This window comes from Streptopelia decaocto, assembly GCF_964273445.1.
Source record: "Streptopelia decaocto genome assembly, chromosome: 3".
NCBI classification, from domain to species: domain Eukaryota; kingdom Metazoa; phylum Chordata; class Aves; order Columbiformes; family Columbidae; genus Streptopelia; species Streptopelia decaocto.
In genome coordinates, this window is record NC_138656.1 from 5,478,793 (window position 1) to 5,497,139 (window position 18,347).

Sequence of the window (18,347 nt, forward strand, 5' to 3'; positions counted from 1 at the left end):
ATATCTTCAATAGAAGATTATGTGCCTCTCATTGTACAAAATCCAGATGACGGGCAGCAGAAATACAAAAGGTCCTATAACTGCAGTATAAATGATTAAGCATATAAAATGATTTCCATATGAAGCAATCTTCAAAAAGTAGGGACAAATTGAGTAATCTTTTACTGATTTCAGTAGTTGCTTGTTGTACGAGTGCTCCAGTTGATTTAAATGTAACTACTTAGCAGCATTCACAAGATCTCATTTGTCAAAGCCTTGTGGTTATTTAAGATATTATCATCTGTCATCATCCTTTCACCTCCCTCATTTTCCTCTCCCCTCTCACTCTCTTGCTGTCACAGCTTATGCTGCTGGTTAAGGCGGATCTGAGCTACGATTCTGGATTTTGCGCTGAATGATGTTCTCTCTGAGGACTCGGAGAGGTCTGGCACCTCCAGCAAAAGTGCAAGGGGAAGGCTGGCAGTGGTAGTATTTAAAGCTACATTGAGCTAAAGGTTTTATTTAGCTGCTGTGCATCTGTGAGATTTTGAAGACTCCAGGGCTTAAAAATATTTAAATTACTTCAGTTTTTCATAATAATTCTCTATATTCCTGTTGGGTGGAGAATATATATATATTTTTAAATTGTTTTAAAGAGCAATCTGTTCCTCAGCCTTCAGCAGGGATCTCTTACGACTAATAGGAATTTCATAGCTTGACTGAACAGTAAGATGAAATATATGATGGCAAAGTTCACAGAAGGTTTTTTGAACAATTTGTAGTGATTTGAAATTATTTGGATCCCCAGGGATGGGGATGGATCCCCAGTGTAAGCTCAGAAATCTCAAGGGCCTTGGGGGTGGTGGTGATGGTGGTGTTTGCACTGGCAGCCAAGCTACAACAGTAAGTTGTTGAACAGAGTAATTATCTCCTGGGCTGTGTGGTTCTGCCTGGTTTACATATTTTGCTTCTCTATAACCAGCAATATCAAGAGTTTTGGTTATTCTTTCCAAGACCTTCTACAGTTGTTAAACACTATTGCAATGGTATGAAGAGAACTATTTGTTTGTTGGTTTGGTTTTTGTTTGTCTGTTTTACATTGATGTATTCTTTTCGGGATTTTTTTTTTTTCCCTGTAAGTATTGAAGTTCTAAGTATAAGAATCATGTTGTTGTACACATCGTGTACTATAAATAGTATTCTGTCATGTCGTATAGCCCGTGCTATATCTGGAAAGATAAATACAAAGTTCAGTATTACTGGTAGGTGTTTAGACAGCTGTACTGGTTGTCTCTGATATCCATTTAGATTTGGAAGACAGATAGAGGATCCTCATGTCAGACTCTTAAAAAGCTGTAGTACAGGATACTCATGTGACAACCAAGTAGCAAATTCCTTCCCGCATGGTTTGTAAGGAGAGGAAAGGGGTTGAGTTCCACATAAAATTGCTATCTTCTGATTTTATAGAAAAGTCTTTAAAGTATAAAACATGTATATCTTGCATGTCCTCTTTTATAACTTTTATAACCTTAAAATTGATGGGAAAAGCTAGCTAAAGATACATCAGCATTAATCTACTTTACATTTTTCTTCAGTGTCACTGAGAGAAGGTATTTTGGTTGAAAAGCTATTGTTTTTTCCTTCATTTCTTATCAGTGGCCACTGAAGATAGAATCAGAGTCTTGTAGCATCAGTATATAAAATCAGAGTGATTAATAGCTCAATTACTTTACATTAATTTTAATGCTTTTGCCTCGAAGCAAAAACACACAGCATGTGTCACGTGCTTCTCAGTATGTAAATAAATCGTGCGTTTCAGGAGCACCTTCTGTGGCTTTAGAAAGTGTTCTGGATGTTGTTTTTATGTGTGTTACAGTTGTGTATCGATTTTTATAAAGGCCTCCCTGCAACTTCAGTTTTTCTATGAAGTATTACATTTTATTTGTTTTGTGCCATTTACAGCTTTTTAGGAATTTTTCTATTATCTAGCAAGTGTTCAAACGCAATACAATAGTCTGGGATTTCTGCTATATGTAAAATCTCATTAAAATCCAGACAAAAAGACTTGAAGGGCGCGAAGGCGTTTTCCTCATAGAAGTCATATATTTTAAGCTAATTTGATGATGCTTTGGGGACTTTTGGAGTGTGTGGAGTTGCCAGGACTTATCGATCACGTGAGAAACCCAGGTTCACGTTTTTGAGAAAGCGGAATTTGTATCACAGGTGCCTGTAGCAGACTCAGCAAAGTCTGAGACTAAATAGTAACGTTCATGGGGACTCTTGACAAGCAAATACTTAAGATCCATGGTGTCAAATCAAATGGAATTTTGGTAGTAGATAGTGAAGACTCTACTGATCCAGGAATTAGATTTTAATGTCTATACTTGGCCACAGGGAAGATGCAGTTTTCTCTGGTCCTTACTCAAATTCCAATCTTGTCCAAAGAGTATATTTTTAAAACCATCAGCATTCCTTGAAAATACCCATTGCAAATGGGAAATCAGTAGTCCTATGTGTAACATGGAATGATCCTCATTATTTTTTTTTATTGTGACTAACATATGGAGCAGGACAGTCCATTTGAAAATGTAGAGCAATATTCCACAAGTCAAACTAAGGAACTGTATTTCAAGTTGAGAACAATATCCATTTATCGGAAAACTTCTATGAATGCTTTACAGTGGCGTTACAATTCATAAGTAAAATTTCTATGGCAGATGCATCACTGCATTAAAAACACTGACAGCTTTCCATTGTGAAATTGCGGGAGGGTTTTCCTTCTTGTGGGCTTGGGAAGGGCAGAAAACAAGACCCAAAGCTCCGTCCTGTTGATTTTCTATCAGTTGGATGACAGGATCTGGTTCATCCTTCCCTGGCAAACATCCTCACGTTTTTTGGGAGCCCGTTTCTGTTTATCCAGTTGGAAGGTGTCCTGGATGACCTCTCTCAGCTGCCAGTCATCTCTTAAACACTTTTGAGATGTAAAGCTTATCTTAGATGGCTGAGTTTGTGATACTGCTTAGAGTGGCATTAAGAGAAATGCAATTGCAAGCTCACATAAAGCTCCCCTAAAATAAGTGCTTCTGTCTGATTCCTTTTACTAATTTTAATTTTATTCACTTTTTCGTGTCTGGGATAATACTTTACTTCATTGCTTCGTCTACATTATTATATTCAGAGTCCCCTCCCATATGCCACTCTGATACTAAATTTGATTTATTGGACTCATTGATGTTTTCTATTAAGTATTTTTTGATGAGCAAATTGAGCCACATTGATAAATGCAATTCAGAAACAATGTGTGCCTTTTATTGTGGGGTGGGTTTTTTTTGTTAACCAGACATGAAATTTAATTATCCCTTAGTGTCACTTTATTGGTGCATAAACATGTGCAACTGTTACCCTGAGAAGAGACAACTAGAAAGTATGAAACCAAATGAGAAGTGGGAAGGGGGGGCTGTGGTGTTTGTTCACTTTGGGAATTTTTCTTTCAACTCAGCATCCCAAAGCCTAGACTGAAAGGGAGAAAAAAATCAATGTTTGTATGAGTATTATTGTCAGGCTGAAAAGGCCAAACCTTTCACTCTTCTTCAGGATAATGAGTTGTAAGGATTCTTCGCAAGTGCACATCCACGAGTAGTGTTTAATGCTGGAGAGAGCTGCAGATGGCAGTCACCACTTTTATATTTTTGAGGATTCCTTTTGCGTTTTGAGTGCAATAACAAGCTGAGCAAGATAGTAAAAAAATGAATTTTCAAATTGATAAGCCCTAAAGCAAGTGTTTTTTGTGCCCAACAGTCATGTTTCTATGCAGGTCTTAGTAAGAGGTTTGTTGTTTTCTCTTTTTTCTCTTTGAATAACTACTAAGGATCTTAAAGTGAGGTTTTGAGGGGCCACTATTGCGAGCAGGTAGGGTAGTAAGACTTTGTCAGCTCATTTCTGCCGAGTTTTAGTGACAAAAAGAGCTGAGCTTCCCCTAGGATTTTAAGAGCACATATTTCTAATAGAACTTGGCAGTTCAAGGGCTAAAGAAGCATTTTAATCTTTTGTGCCCACCCAGTCTCTATACAAATGTAAATATGTCTGTCTTTAACAATTTGCCAAGAAATGTGGTTTTAATTTGTTAGCAGCAATCCCACTCCCTGCAGCTCTTTCAGAGTCAAAGTCACAAGTCTGGCGGTGCTTTGACGTTTTTCTCTGTCATGGTGTCATTGTTTATATGATGTCTGCTTCTGCTGTCCTCCTTTTTATGCCTGGAATATTTTTCTTTAATTATTTCACTGCCTAAAAGGAATTTGGGATTACTAGACAGGATGAGAGCCGATTAGCTTTTTTTTTCTTTCTTTAACAAGTCCTGAAGTTCCCATAGGAAATAAATAGTATTCCCAAAACAGACGGTGTTTTTTATTTTTTTTTAATTAACTAAAATTATTAAGTCTAATAAAGAAAATAAAGGAAGTATCACCAATAATGGCTGAGTGTCTTGGTAGTATATGGAGTGCCCATTGTTGTTATTTATGACTCTCTTTGCCTTCTATTGTGGACTTATTCCAGCCTTAGGGAGTTTACATCACTCCTAATAGCAAAAGGCTCTCTGGTTCCCACAGAGTCTTTCAAAGACTGACTCATATGCCTTATGTTAATTGTTCAGCTCTCAAAATACAGCACTTACAGGGTGTGGTTCCAAGGGGAAAATCTACTGTACTTAGAGGGCATGTTCAGAAGTGTTTCACATATAAATCATTTTGATTTTTTTAATTTTTTTGAACGCCTTAACCCTTTTCTGTCACTAGGTGATAAGTTATTTGAAAACAAAATAAAAAGTTGACGATGGCTTGGTGAGAGAACATGTGAGCCCTTCAACTCCGGACCATTAACTCCGGTCTGACTCAACTCACAAGTGACACGGCTTCGTCATCTTTGCCTCTCTCCGGGGTCTGTTCTTTATACCGTGACGTGACGATACACTCCAGGCAACGCTCGTGCCCCATCCGTAACCAGTCGCAAGTCAGAACTGAGCTTTATTGCTTATCTGCAGCGCTGAGTTTGGCTGGGCAGGAACTGTCCCAAGTCCTCCTGCATTTTGTACAAAGTGCTATTTTCCACCCATTTTTTACCACATCTACACAAATTGCCTTAGCGGACTGGTGGTCCTGCCCCAGTGTGCCATGTTGATGTCCTCAGTTGAGGACTGAACATTTCAGAGAATTAGCCTTACCATAAAGCGGAATAAGGAGAGCGTGTCTGTTCTCTGGCCACGTAAGAGTGCGCTCCGGCTGCTTTGATGCAGAACGATTGTGCAAGATCCTTCAGTCTGAATGTTACTGGAAATCAGAATAGTTTCTACAGACTTTACAGTTCAGAGTCTTTGTCCTCTCTTGAAAATAGCAAAGCCGTTGACTATCTTAATAATATTCCCCTCTTTAATAGTTTACAAAATATGAAAATGTATTTAGTCAAATGAGGGGAATCCATACCTCTAACAAGAATAGAAGCAGCAATTAATCCCTCAGATTAAACTAGTTAGGCTTGATTTCTGAGGTTGCAATCACATTGTATGTATGTCCCGTGTGTTTTCTGCCCGCTGTGTTGCAGCATGAGTGGACAGAACCTCCTGCATCTCTCAATGCACACAAAAACGTTTGCGTAACTTGCCTCTGGAAGGAAGGCTCAAAACAGCTGTAAAGGTTTTTTTTAAACTGTTGAAATGGCTTTATTTCTTTGCCTGACTACCCTCTTTCTGCTTACAAAACAGGAACTGGCTTATTCTTTGAGAAAGAGCTGTGAGGTTTACCCCCTCTCCTTTAAAATAGAAATACAAATAAAAAGGGGGAGGGCTTAATTCCCTCGAAGCGATGGGTTCCTGAGGGGTGTTCCAGGCAGCGGTCGTGTACACGCTTTGGCCTCTGCAGTTTTTCCTCTACTTTCTTCGGTTCTTTCATACCGCCTGGCTCCAGTGTACTAAATTCATAGTGCAGAGCAAGAAGTAGTCAAAGTAAGCACCTCCTATGTTTGAGCCCCGATCAGAAGTTGCATCATGCAGGCTGATTTAAGAAGTCATGTCAAAGAAAAGGAGATGCACAAAGCCTCTTCTCTTCTGGACTTTGGCACATGTTTTTCTCCCCTCCCCGTAGCCTCTCAGATAATACTTTTTTGAAGTAGTTGATAGTGAAGTCAGCAAATGGCCCTTCTCTCATTGAGATTGTTTCATTGCGAAAGGAAATGCTCACAGCTTGAAGAAAAGGAGTGTTTTCCTTCCCTCCCTCTTGCCCCAATCTCATATTATAGAAAACCACGATGCTGCTGTTAGCTGAGACCAGAAAGAATTCCCCTGTTGTCCCATAGTAGCCAACCACTACAAGCTGCGAGTGTTTGAATGTTCATATTTAAAGTTTTAACCCTTGCCTCCTTAACTGAGCAAATAACGCTCTGTATGTTTTTTGGTAAGCATGGAAAATTATGGGAATTCTTCTGAGAATAATTGTATAGACCACTGCGCCAGTCAGTCTCTTCAGAAAAAAAACAACTGACAAACATGCTCCTGTCTGCAAGAGGGATTCCTGGCATTTGTCACAGTTTGAGCCACAAAGATGTCAAATATTTGCCAACAGTTTCCTCAGACGGTTTGGAAAGCTACATCCTTTACATTACAGTCTTATTTGTTTGTGGTGTATTTTAGCATATGAAATATGTTCGTTGGGAGTCTGAAAGGGGAGGGAACTGACTAGACTCCCAAATATTAAAAAGATTAAAAATTATTTTGTTTCTCTTAGACAGCTCAGATTAAAATAATAAAGAACATCTGTAAGTCTTAGTATTAGAAATGGAGTTTTATGTTGAATAATCATAGCTTGATGTGTCATGTTTTAAACCTGTATTTTCTTTTGGAGCAGAAAGAAGAACTTTCCAATGGGACGTCTGAATATTTTACTGAATCTGCTGAGAACAAGAAGCTTAAGATTAGTCTGAATGAACAGATAAAGCAAGACATCTTGAAAGAAATGTATGTCACTATTCTCTCTAAGGTCTTAAATTTATAATCTGGTAAAATTTAGGTTAAGAGAACCTCGCCTATGTAATAAAATTTCAAATAATATAAACTTCTTTACAAAAGTTTATTTAAAATTACTAAGAGACTGCTACTCTAGCGTGGATAAGCACATAAAGCAATCGTCGTTGTTTTGTACAGCATGAAAAAAGCTATTACAACCCACGTAGAGATCTCACATAGCACTAGGCAGAATCAAAACAGGGTGTTTTTTCCTTGAATGAAGCTCTGAGCCAAAATAAATATCTGATATTTGAATCTGGTGAAAAACACTTTGCAAACATATTTTCTTTGTTCATTTTGAGAGTCTGCAGTGTATCATGGTGCTAGTCTGGATCTTTGGTCACAGTTCAAGGGTGTCCCTGCTGTAGTAGATGGGGAGGGTTGGTTGGTGAGCTGAACGTTTTCCTAGTGTTGTGCTGTACCACGAGGCCATTCTTGGTTGCTCAAGCTGCCAGCAGCCCCAAATCAACTGCAGAATTGGGAATTAGCTGTGAACCCTGGCAGCTCTTTACCCCTGTTGTCTCATCTGCATTGTCTTTAGAAATGAGGTTAGATTTGGAGGGACGCCAGCTCTACCTATTTTGGAAGAGCCCTCTTTCTGAGGAGCTCAACATCTGCATTGACAGAGCAGCAGAAAGCAGTCTCAGCGTGGCAGGATCCACAGTAATATCTTTAGACTCAAAATCTTACATAGACAGCTTCAGAGCTTGTGCATAAGCCCATGTGAAATCCAGATTTGTAGGTGACACGCTGCGGAGGAGCATTTATGCACTGATGCTCCATCGGGTCCCTTGTGATCCCATCTTCCTCTATAATTCCTCTTAGAATATCATCTACTTGCATTACCTAAGTACTCCCCAGATGAATGGGCTTGATACTAGATGAGTAGTGGTTAACTCTAAAGTAACGCTTTGAAATGTCCTGGGAAAAATTCCAGAGGAACATTCTAAAATAGAGATTAGAAACTCTCACACAGAGAGAGGCGCACACTGCCTCTCCCTGCCTGTCCCCTCTATTCTTGAGATATACATTATGCATGTAAATATATGGGAATGGTTTGTAATCATTTAGGCACTTAGGAAATACTATTTTATCTAGCCAGTTTGGGAAGGAATTCAATATACTTATGCAGTGTTGACCTTTCACATCTGTAATGAATCCAGTTCTGCCTCTTAGAATAGAATGTGATCTCCTTCATGGCTGAGTCATTAATTAATAGGGTTCCCCTAGTGCAGTGGAAAATTGGATGGATAACGCTTGATATTATCCACACTAAACAAACATTACTGCTTGTCAAGATGATACACAGGGTTTTTTTCCACATTCAGAAAGAGGGTTGCCCGAGTGGTGTTTCAGAGTTTGCAAGAAGGGCTGATTAATGCAGCAAAGATTCTTTTTTAATTAAAAAAAACCCCAAATTCCTTTTTCTTGCAGTGTGAAAAGGACGAAAACAAAGCAAAGTAGCACAAGCAAACCTCAAACCAGCAAGGGCTCTACGAACGTGTATCTTGGCTCAGCAGACTCGCAGACAGGGACCGGCAAGAGCGATTGTCGGACTTCTCTCCATCCTCAGCCTGAAGTGAAATGTCGGAGCGTGGGACAGCTAAAGGGCTGCATCAATAGAGCTGAAAGCAACTTGGAGCTTCCTGTTTTGGAGCTGGAAAATGATGTTAATCAGAAACAGCCAGCTGATGTTGGCAGCCAGCAACAACCTCACTCTGCGGAGCGCTTCAAGTCGAGTCTTCTAAGCGAGAACCCTCCTTGTAGCTGTGAGTCAGCACTGCTGGGTCCAAAACAAAGTCAACAAGCGACCCAAACACAGGCTCAACAAAAGAGCTGTGGTTCTGAAGAAAAGTTAGAGCATTTTCAAAAAGTATCCTCTGAAGGGGCTCCTTTAATTCCTAGCAATCCGGAAATGAGTAAGCGTGATGATGGTGGTTTAGGTTCATTCCTGGAGGAAAAGACCCCACTTAATTCCAGGTGGTTTTCTAAAGACGCAACGAAGATTGTAGCTGATAAGGAGTCATTAACTTTGGGAAAAAACCTCTCCCAGCCTCTTTCTGTGAGGAACAACATAGAACAGACACACAAAATTGAGCCAAACGTAACCACTGAAGAATTGCCTGTGATGCCACCGTCTTGGTTAGAACCGCAGCCTGTGTTTTCGGAGAAGCTTACCCAAAAAAGAAAAAAAGAAGCTGAAAATGGTCTCAGGAAGTTAAAACTGCGAAGGCTTAAGAAATCATAAAGTCTGAAATATTACCTCGGTGGCATGAGTGGCCAGGCATGTTTGTGTTCGGAAAGCATAAGCAAAAAGTAGGAAGCAATTCAAAATAATCAAAATAAATAAAACGTCAAAATTAGATAAAAATTTTAAAGACAATTTAATTAAGTATTTTAGTCATTTGGGACTGTAATGGAGATAATTCTGTTAAGTCTTTAGGAATTAGACAGAAATATTCTACAAAGCAGTGTTTTATTTTTAGAAAGAAAAATCTCTTATAATATTTACTAAGCAAAATTTTAGATCTGTGTATGTTTTAATACTATTAAAAAGTCATATCTGCTAATGACACAAAAGTCCCTTTTGTGATCTGTTAGCAGCTGCAGTTCTTCAGTGTTTTGCTTGTTTCTGAACACATTCCAGTAAAAATTCATCCTTTGTCTCTTTGTGTTGGGAAGTTCATGGTTTATTCGTACGATTTTTACAACGGTAAGGCGAATTAAGGTTATTTCAAATAAATCTTTCACCAGGGTCTAATGTTGCTGATAATTTAAGACACACTTTTTCAGTGGGATCTCAAAGAACTATAGATTTTGCTTGTGCAGGTTTGATCTGAACACTGATTTCTAACCCAAGCTGTGATCATGCATTCAGTCTTTGGAAAAAGGAAGATTCATTTTATACATTCAGTCACCTGGATGTACAAGCATTGAGACTGGGAAAAGTCCATATATAACCATATATGCATATCTTTGTGCATGCATGTTTCAAAATCAGGCCCCATTTGTGTGCAAAGTGGTTTTCGGGTGTTAGTGATACCCAAGTTATTTCTTATTTTAAGATAGAGGTGACTTTTAATTGCACAATGTTTTTTAATGCTTCTTTTGTACTCCAGTGCGCTAAGGAAATGTAACTTTAATTCATACTTATCTTTTAAAAAATGTCTAAAATAAAATTATAAGCAATTTTCGCACATCCTCTCAAAACCCGTGTGACCACAGACATTTTATGCCAAACAATATTGAACAATTTTTAATACAGGTCCTCATGAGAGTTTATGGCTCGGCAGTGGACAGCAAGATACCGTCAACTGAACAGCATCTTTCTGCTAGAAACAGTTTCTGCTTTTGCAAGAAGTAGAAAAGATTCTATATGCCTGCTAGAATACATTTTCTCTTTTTGTTTCTTTCAGCCTGTTTGTGTGATGTTTCTCACAAGGCTTTGCAGGGAGCTTGCTAATGCTTACCAGTCTTTGGCTCTGCAAAAAGATCTTTCCTAGGAACGAGCAAAACCGAAGCTGCAAATGGGTCTGGATTGAGAATAATCTGAGGTATGTTTACTGGTGTCTTCTCTATGGGCCAGAAAGGGAATAAAAAGCACCTTTTTTATGGACTTAAAAGAGGTATAAGGATATTTAAATAAGTATTTAGTACAAAAATAAGTGTAATTAAAATAGAATAACAGTTTATATTGGAGTTTTAGCATACATTTTCAGGATAGCTTCTTTAAGTGCTCGCAGTGAATAACTGATAAAAAGTGTTACAAGCACTATTCCAGTCTGCAGTTACAACTTTCGATTATTTTGCTTAGGTCTTTGTGAATTTCCCAGTATGTTCCTGGTTGTAACAGATACCTACAGCAGGTTTGGAGGATTATGCAGTGACAGACACATGCTGAGTTTACAAAATCAGTTCTTTTCATTTCACTCCTGTGCAGAAAAAGACCTTGTGTTTGGTTTTCTAAACTGGGAAACACACCGGTTGTATCTGTGAAAACTGGGGATGTTCTTGAGCAGGAACCCCCCAAACTATCACTGCTGACAGTTTGGGATTCTGAAGCTTCTCTCCTTCTTGCCTCTCTACTCTCCAAATCCACCGAAGTATTAGAAACCAGAGAGCAACCACATCTATTTTGTATCATTGCATACTGTTATTATATACAGCTCAACCTTATAATTACAATTAAGTTTTAATCGGAACTGAATAACGTAGCTGCATGCACCCTTAAAAATGAATGTCGTACCTCCAGAGGTGACTTGGGCAGATTCAATCCTTGTCCCTCTAGCTAAGAACACTTTGATTTTTCCTTTAGGATATTTTGTGATGTTACTTACTATTCTGGTTCCTTCTGGTGTGGGAACATCCACGTTTTAAAGCAGTGATCTTGTAACAATGTGAGGTTAGGTTCATTAAAGGCGTTAGGGCCTAGAGATATTCAGAATAAAGGCAAGTGGACTTTGTCAGAAATGTGGTTATTCAGGGAAAAGCTTTGAATTCATGGGCATTTCTGGATTTGCGATGGTGTCACTGCTCAAAACTCTTCATTTTGGCTGCTAGAAAAGTCTCCCTTTTGCAAACCTGACGTGTGAGGCTGTGACATCCAGACCATGTTACCAAATGCCTCTGCTATCTCTGGACATTAAGCCCAAGGTTGTCTTCTCAGTCCTTGCATTTATCTACAATCCACCTGCACCCAGATCATGGGTCTGATGGGGAACATCATAAAAGCTGGAAACTGGGCTGGGGTAAAATTGACAATTAGTCTCAGAGCTAATGTTAGTTAAAGTTAGCATGCCATTCTGTTAAAAGTAATAAATATTTAAGACAGTGTTCAGTTCCAAAGCTGCATTGAAGCACAGAAACCATTTATTTGATTGGTTGTTTTTTTGGTTTGTTATATTTGGTGGGACTTTTTTTCAGAGCTTGTTTGCATTGCTCTGAAATATGTGGAGGTCTGAGACTGGCTAAAGCCCATAATGCAGAGCTTACATTGAAAAATACATATATATCTTAAAGAGAAATAACTGCTATTCCAAACTAGCCATTATTTTTAATGAATCATCTGTTTAATTCGCTCGGTGCTGTTTGCTGATAGTGAAACAGCCCTTTCCAAGCCAAGCACTTTCTCCTGTGTGCCGACTATCATTTCCATTATTCTTTACATCAAAGTAGTTAAAAATATTTGTTTAGTGAACTTTTGTGTTTAAACACGCATCAAAAGCTAGACCGGCCTTGTACGTATTTAATTATAAAGAGGAAGCCGGCTGATGTAAAATCTCCCTTGCCCAGTGCTGATCGGCAGGAAGGTTTTAACCACTGCAAGAGTTATTTTGAGTCATTAACTTTGTGCTGGTTCTGATATTCCCCGTCAGGTGGTGGTTCTGCACAGCAGGGTCTGGAGCGTGCGTTAGCACTTTATTTCCATTGCATAGGCGCATTTCTTTGTTACGCTTGACTTGAATAATTTCGAGAGTGCCTATTTCTAACAGAAGAGGAAAATTTTAAGGACCAAACCTTTTCTTGCTACCGAGAGTTTTGACCAGGTGAGGTGTTAAAGAGCCTTTATTTTGTCAGCGTGCGTTGCCTTCCCTCTCGCCGCTCTTCACGTGGGTCGCGTTGGCTGCGTTTTAACTGACATTTTTATATCATCTTCTCATTGGCTTTTGAGTGGAAAATGGATTCTTTTTAAGGAAAAAGAGAGAGGAAATAGTTTGTTGTTCGCAATTGGAATAAGAAAGATGTCAAATGTCATTAGAGTATCCCAGATTGCGCATTACAAGTAGTTATCTGTTCTCCTATATCAGTATCTAAGAAAAGGTTTAATGCAGCATTAAAAGACTCTCATGCAGGCTTGAGCAAACGGAGTTAATTGGATCAGAACCAGCGGTGGGAAGTGTGGGTTGGCCTCAGAAATTAGCTTTAATAAAAGGCACTCCTCACTTCTTTTGCTTTCTGCTTTTTTCTTCTCTAATAAGCATTAACTAGCACCCAAAACCCGGTGTGAACGCAAAGTGTGGGGCGGGGAGCAGCACCCGGAGCCTTTCATCACCAGGATATTAAAGCAGTGCAGCCCGGGAGGGACATGAATATGCTGATTTTGATGGTGGGGCAGCACTGGGGGTGAGCAATTCCTTCAAGGTAAAGCAACGTACTGCAAATTCTCTCATCTAATCCTTCAAGGATTTGTGAACACAGTGCTCCCATCCTGTTTACGATCTTATTTATTTTTGATTTAATTTGATAATTTAGTTTATTTTTATTTCTAATTAAAACTGAACCAGCTAGTGCACGACCTTGTTGTTTCCATAGTCGCAGTAAGGTGACATTTTTACATGGGGACTTTTTGTTTAGTGTTGGCTTGTGCTGAGAAATTGTAAAAGAGTGGTGAGAATGATGCAGTGTCACAAAGGCATTTCAGCTGTAACCTGTCCAGGGAATTAATATCCCCTGTCCCACCTCCTTTACTGTCCTTTTCAATTGTTCCAGAGCCAGGAATTGGTTCCTGTGAGAACCTTTTTTCAATGATAATTCCGTGATTTGCTCCCATTCTGTCAAAGCTGGATCCTTTAGTATAACTGAGACATAGTACCTCAGTATTAGGAACTGGAAATCTAGCTCCATAACTGCTATATTTGCTGCCAGAATAATTGTTGTCTTGATATCTGCATCAGATCTCTAAAGAAAAGTGTCTTGAGCTGTAACTCCAGAGATGGACATGCCCCTTTTTAATGTTAATATGATCTCATAGCACTCGAGTGAAAAGAATAGAGATTTATTTCTCCACCCTGTAGAGCAACTGGTTGAAACAATTTGCACATCAAGCAAACCCACAAGCTGTGGGTTGGGGCTGACAGCGCATCGCTCCAGCGCTGCCGAACCTCCAGCCGGTGCCCAACGGGCCCTGCGGAACCTTCACCGCTTTCCTCCTCCTCCCCACAAACTGGAATTCATCAGCTATTTTACTGGGTTTTCCCCTTTTTCGGGAACCTTTAAAAGCAAACCGGGAAACAGTAATCATGGTGGCCACTGGTGTCAATACTGAAAGAAAAGGAAGTTGAAAAATTCTTAAATAGACTTAAATATTCTTGGCTCTGTTTAGGTGGAGAGGGGGAGCTTATGCAATCACTTCCATCTTCTGGGGAGGAAAAGGCTGAATTGGGCACTTCCCGTGTCAGAACTTCTGATTTTTGCGTATTCAGATAAAAACATTAAAGCCTCTGCCCTGTGACTTGTTCAAAACAGCTTCATCAGTGAAATTGCTTGACGACCCCAGTCCCACGTTTGGGTCCTAAACCAAATGATGTTGGTCGCTCGCTCAACTTCAGCCACCCAAGCCCTACCTGGCTGTCCTTGCTCCTATTAGTGATGCAGAAATAGCTGTTCCCAAGGCTCGTTCCCCCCGTGATGTGAATATCTTGGCGTGCCGGCCGATGGAACGTGCGCCGTCAGCGCCTTTTCGCTCCGTACCTCCCCGTCAGACCTCTCCACGGCTTTGATGTGGCTTTGTCAGCTCGAGCTCAACCAAGCCCAGATCAGGCAGGTTCAATGAGCTGCGGGCACAGCAAAGCTCAGGCTGCAAAGGGATTTATATAATTTTTTAAAGCTTCTATGTTTGAATGGCAGCTCAGGAAACACACATTTTTCGGTTCTTAGGTGAGTAAGCATCCCAAGAACAAACCCACACCAGCAGTGGGAAACTTCTCCTGACTAAACAGAATGTATCTTCCCAGAGTAGTAAACTGTGAACTGGCAAAGTATAATCGTTTTCACAAAAATAAATGTGCCTTGCTATTCTAATGGGAATGCCTTAAACTTCATGTTTCTATTTATTTTCACGATGGTGGAAAACACTTCTCTTCCCTCCCTCTGTACGATTTGTGTGACTCTAATAACACAATGAGGCAGCGGTGAAATGTTAAATGGGAAAAACAGGTTGTATACGGAGAAACTCTGTGGTAACAAAACCTCTGCGTGTTCAATACAGTACAGGCTGGAAATGAAGACATGAACAGTGCACCTAAGGCTGTGACAAGTTCTGAAGCTTGCGGTACCCAGGTTTTGCTCTACATGGAATCTTCAGAGAGCTAAACAGCTTTGTCAGTATATTAAGTCTGTAATTAGAATTTGCCTTGCCTGTCAAATATATGTTCCCAGGACTAGGACTAGATTTATTCCTACAGATTGATGTCTAAATGTTTCTGTCCTTTAGAGGAGGTAGTTGGCTTCTGCATCATCGGGTTTGAGACCTGGCTGAACAGTAGATGTCAGGAAGATAGTTCATTTAACATTAGAAGTACAGACAAGCACTTTGTACTTCTGAGGGAGGTGGAAGATTCTATTATCTTTAAGTGGCATTTTTAGACACAATGTGTGTGTTTTATTGCACATTGTAGATGTCAGGGAACAAAGGGGAATAAATACTCATGGGATGCGTTTGATGAGGAATTATTGGTCAGATGGAGCCGATCGTGTTGAGTTCCCATTCAGCAGGCGGTAACTGATGATTCCCCAGTGCTTTTGAAGGGTATGAGCAGCCCCCAATTTCACAGTAGTATAGCAACGAGTTAGAAATCTCCTTTTAAAGCGAGGTTGAAATATCAAGTTACCACTAAATAGATTTTACCCATTTTTTTTAAGAGAGTTGTAAAGAAGGTACAGAACAGAGTATGTCTTTTAAGTGTTCATTGTATTCATACTGCAGCATTCTTTATATAGAGTATCTTAAGAGTTTATTTTATGCTTTACAAAGCATTTTTTACCCTTTGGAAATCAGTGTGATCTATGGATCCCTTCCCATCTGGGTCAGCAGTTTGTATCTGGTGCTGGCTCACAGGCCCACGCAACTAAACTGGTTGCACAACCCCAGTCACATCATTGCCTTCCCAGGAGCGTACGGAGGGAACATTTGCCAAAAGACACCAAGAACAAGGGCCACGGGGCTCCCGAACCCCTGCCCGCTTTGATTCGGAGCCAGAGGGGAACCTGTCACCATCTAACCATAAAACTGACTTCACCCAAATCAGCAGCAGGTCTTGGAAACATAAACCAGCACCTGCCGCTGGTTTTGCACAACTGACTAGTCCGGGAGCACCTTCCAGCTCAATAATCTCCACGCTCTTTTATGTTTTCATACAAAAAATTTAATAAATATTACTTTTCAAGATTTATTGCCAGGAACAACACATCAAAGATGCATTTTCATATAACACTAATATCACAATACAAGGAATCTTCATGATCTCAATGGTTAACCACCGAGATGACTATGTTTATAATAAGCCTTTTTGATCTTAAACATCGTAATAGCACTTTGATTTCCTCACTTGTTAAGGCGGGCAGTGTAATCTATGGCAAACCTACACAGTGATCTTACGGGACATTCTACTGTTCAAGTATTCAACAACTAGCTTATTAGAATACTCCCTAAATGCAGTAGATTACAAAAAAAAAAAAAGTCAAATCTACAAGTGGTTCAGTATTACATATTCATGGTGAGAAAAACAAAATAATCAGAATTTACAAAAGAAGATTGCTGTGTTTCCAACTTCACACGCTAATTTGATATTTTAATTACATGCAACCACTCACATTTCATCTACATAAAGTAATAGCTCAGTTTTGTTCCCTTAAACTGCTTCTTTAGCAGGTTATCTGCCTGTCACTCGTTTTTCAAGTCTAAAGCAGCAAAAAAAAATGTTCTAGTCTAATTATCTAAACTGCCTCAGTCAGTACTTACAAATAGTCTTAGAGTGATACTATGGAAGGTGTTTCAAACGTTTGACATTGTACAAAAACCAGCATCAAGGCATGAAAGCCCATCCTATTAAAAATAAACTATTTCAGAACACCTTAGTTTTGGCATATAGGCAACATGTAACGAGAAAATAAATTCAAAATAGAGAAGCCACAAGCTTACAATGCTATCAAAAACCTTCAACTCTAAACACATACATATAAATAAAAAGGAATGATATTTTAAGGCTCTTGATTATTAAGTTAATAAATCAAATATACACAGTGATTAATAAAAAAGAATTATTTACATATCTATACAAACTTCTATTTTTGACACATTTTCCTCTTTAAATTCTTCATTTACCAGCAACTGCTGACAAGTTCCCCCCACCCGCCCCCAACAAAAATACAATAAAAAAATAAATAATAAACTTATTTGTGATAGTTGCTGTGGTTCCGAGCTGCAAAGGCACTTTCAAATACAGAACTAGTTGTACGTCACCATAAAACCAATATACAAAAAACTCAAATTCAATAAATATAAATAAAATGTATTATTCTAAAGCAACTGTAGAAATTGGGACATCTGGCAGGAAAAAAAAAAAAATAGAACACTAAGGAGGAGTGATAAGGCTACGTGATGCCTTAGGAAAGGTTTCCATGATGTATCAGCTACAGCTGAATTTACACGAGGGCACTTTTGACTAGTTTTGCATAGATGTGAAATGCAGCACTTGGTTTTCCAGCCAACCACAGCAACTATCCTTGCCAGTGTAAGCCAGCTTGTCAAAACTTAAATTAACACAGGGATTCTAAGTAAATAATAGCCTTAGACTCAAATATTACACAACAGTTTAAGAACTACAAGCTCTTGAGTGCCTTTATAATGATATTTAAAGGCCCTGCACGGCAGCACCCCACTGCTATACAATGTACTCCATTCGATTTAGGCTTTGTGCACTTTCCAAGTCTCTGTTGTCTTGTTTATTTGTCCAGTTTGGGTGTTTTGTAGGGGTGCTGTTGGGGGGCTTCTCATCTCTGTCTACCAAAGTGTACGCTGGCTGCTTGGCGAATCGGGCCTTCTGCTGGTGTTTGTCCATGTCGTCTTCCTCCACCTCTGAATTGTGTGTCCTTATTTTGGCGATTTTAGAGTTTTTGTTTTCGTAGTCTTTAATTGGAACGGTATTTGCTCCGTGTTTCTCGATGGGGTTTTTGATCTGATTCAGCTGCTCCCTTACGTTGTTGGTAGTGTTGTCATCGGACGCCGTGTGAGTGTGGCTGCTCTGCTTTCGGCGCTTCCGAATGCACCAATAAAAAACAGTTACCAGGCAACAGATCCAGGCTACGGTGAGGACCGAGCTCAGTAACGGCACCAAGAAATCTGGAAGAGATATGAGACCAGTTACCCCTGTTGCAAACCAAGTGTTCCCATCCAGGCTTTTGACAAAAAAAAAAGAAAAACAAACCCAAATCTCCATTCTTAAGCCTTATTTTTTCATTGGGGTCCAGAATGTAATATAAGGGTAATCCTGACTTTTTTAGGATACAGGGTGTTTGAAGCGAGTTTAGGACTCCAAAC

General features: G+C 39.4%; 2 protein-coding genes across 2 annotated transcripts in view; one reads left to right on the forward strand and one right to left on the reverse strand.

Moving 5' to 3' along the window:
- SLX4IP (SLX4 interacting protein) overlaps positions 1–9,696 on the forward strand; it is a 73,223-nt gene extending 63,527 nt beyond the window's left edge. The window contains exons 8-9 of the mRNA XM_082049775.1: positions 6,873–6,982; positions 8,465–9,696. Coding sequence (XP_081905901.1) covers positions 6,873–6,982; positions 8,465–9,278 — 924 coding nt within the window. The 3' untranslated portion in view covers positions 9,279–9,696. The remainder of the gene's footprint in view (positions 1–6,872; positions 6,983–8,464) is intronic.
- A 6,064-nt stretch (positions 9,697–15,760) lies between these two features.
- The window catches only part of JAG1 (jagged canonical Notch ligand 1), a 36,259-nt gene continuing 33,672 nt past the window's right edge, over positions 15,761–18,347 (reverse strand). The window contains exon 26 of the mRNA XM_082049961.1: positions 15,761–18,149. Within this exon, the coding sequence (XP_081906087.1) occupies positions 17,692–18,149 (458 nt within the window). The 3' untranslated portion in view covers positions 15,761–17,691. The remainder of the gene's footprint in view (positions 18,150–18,347) is intronic.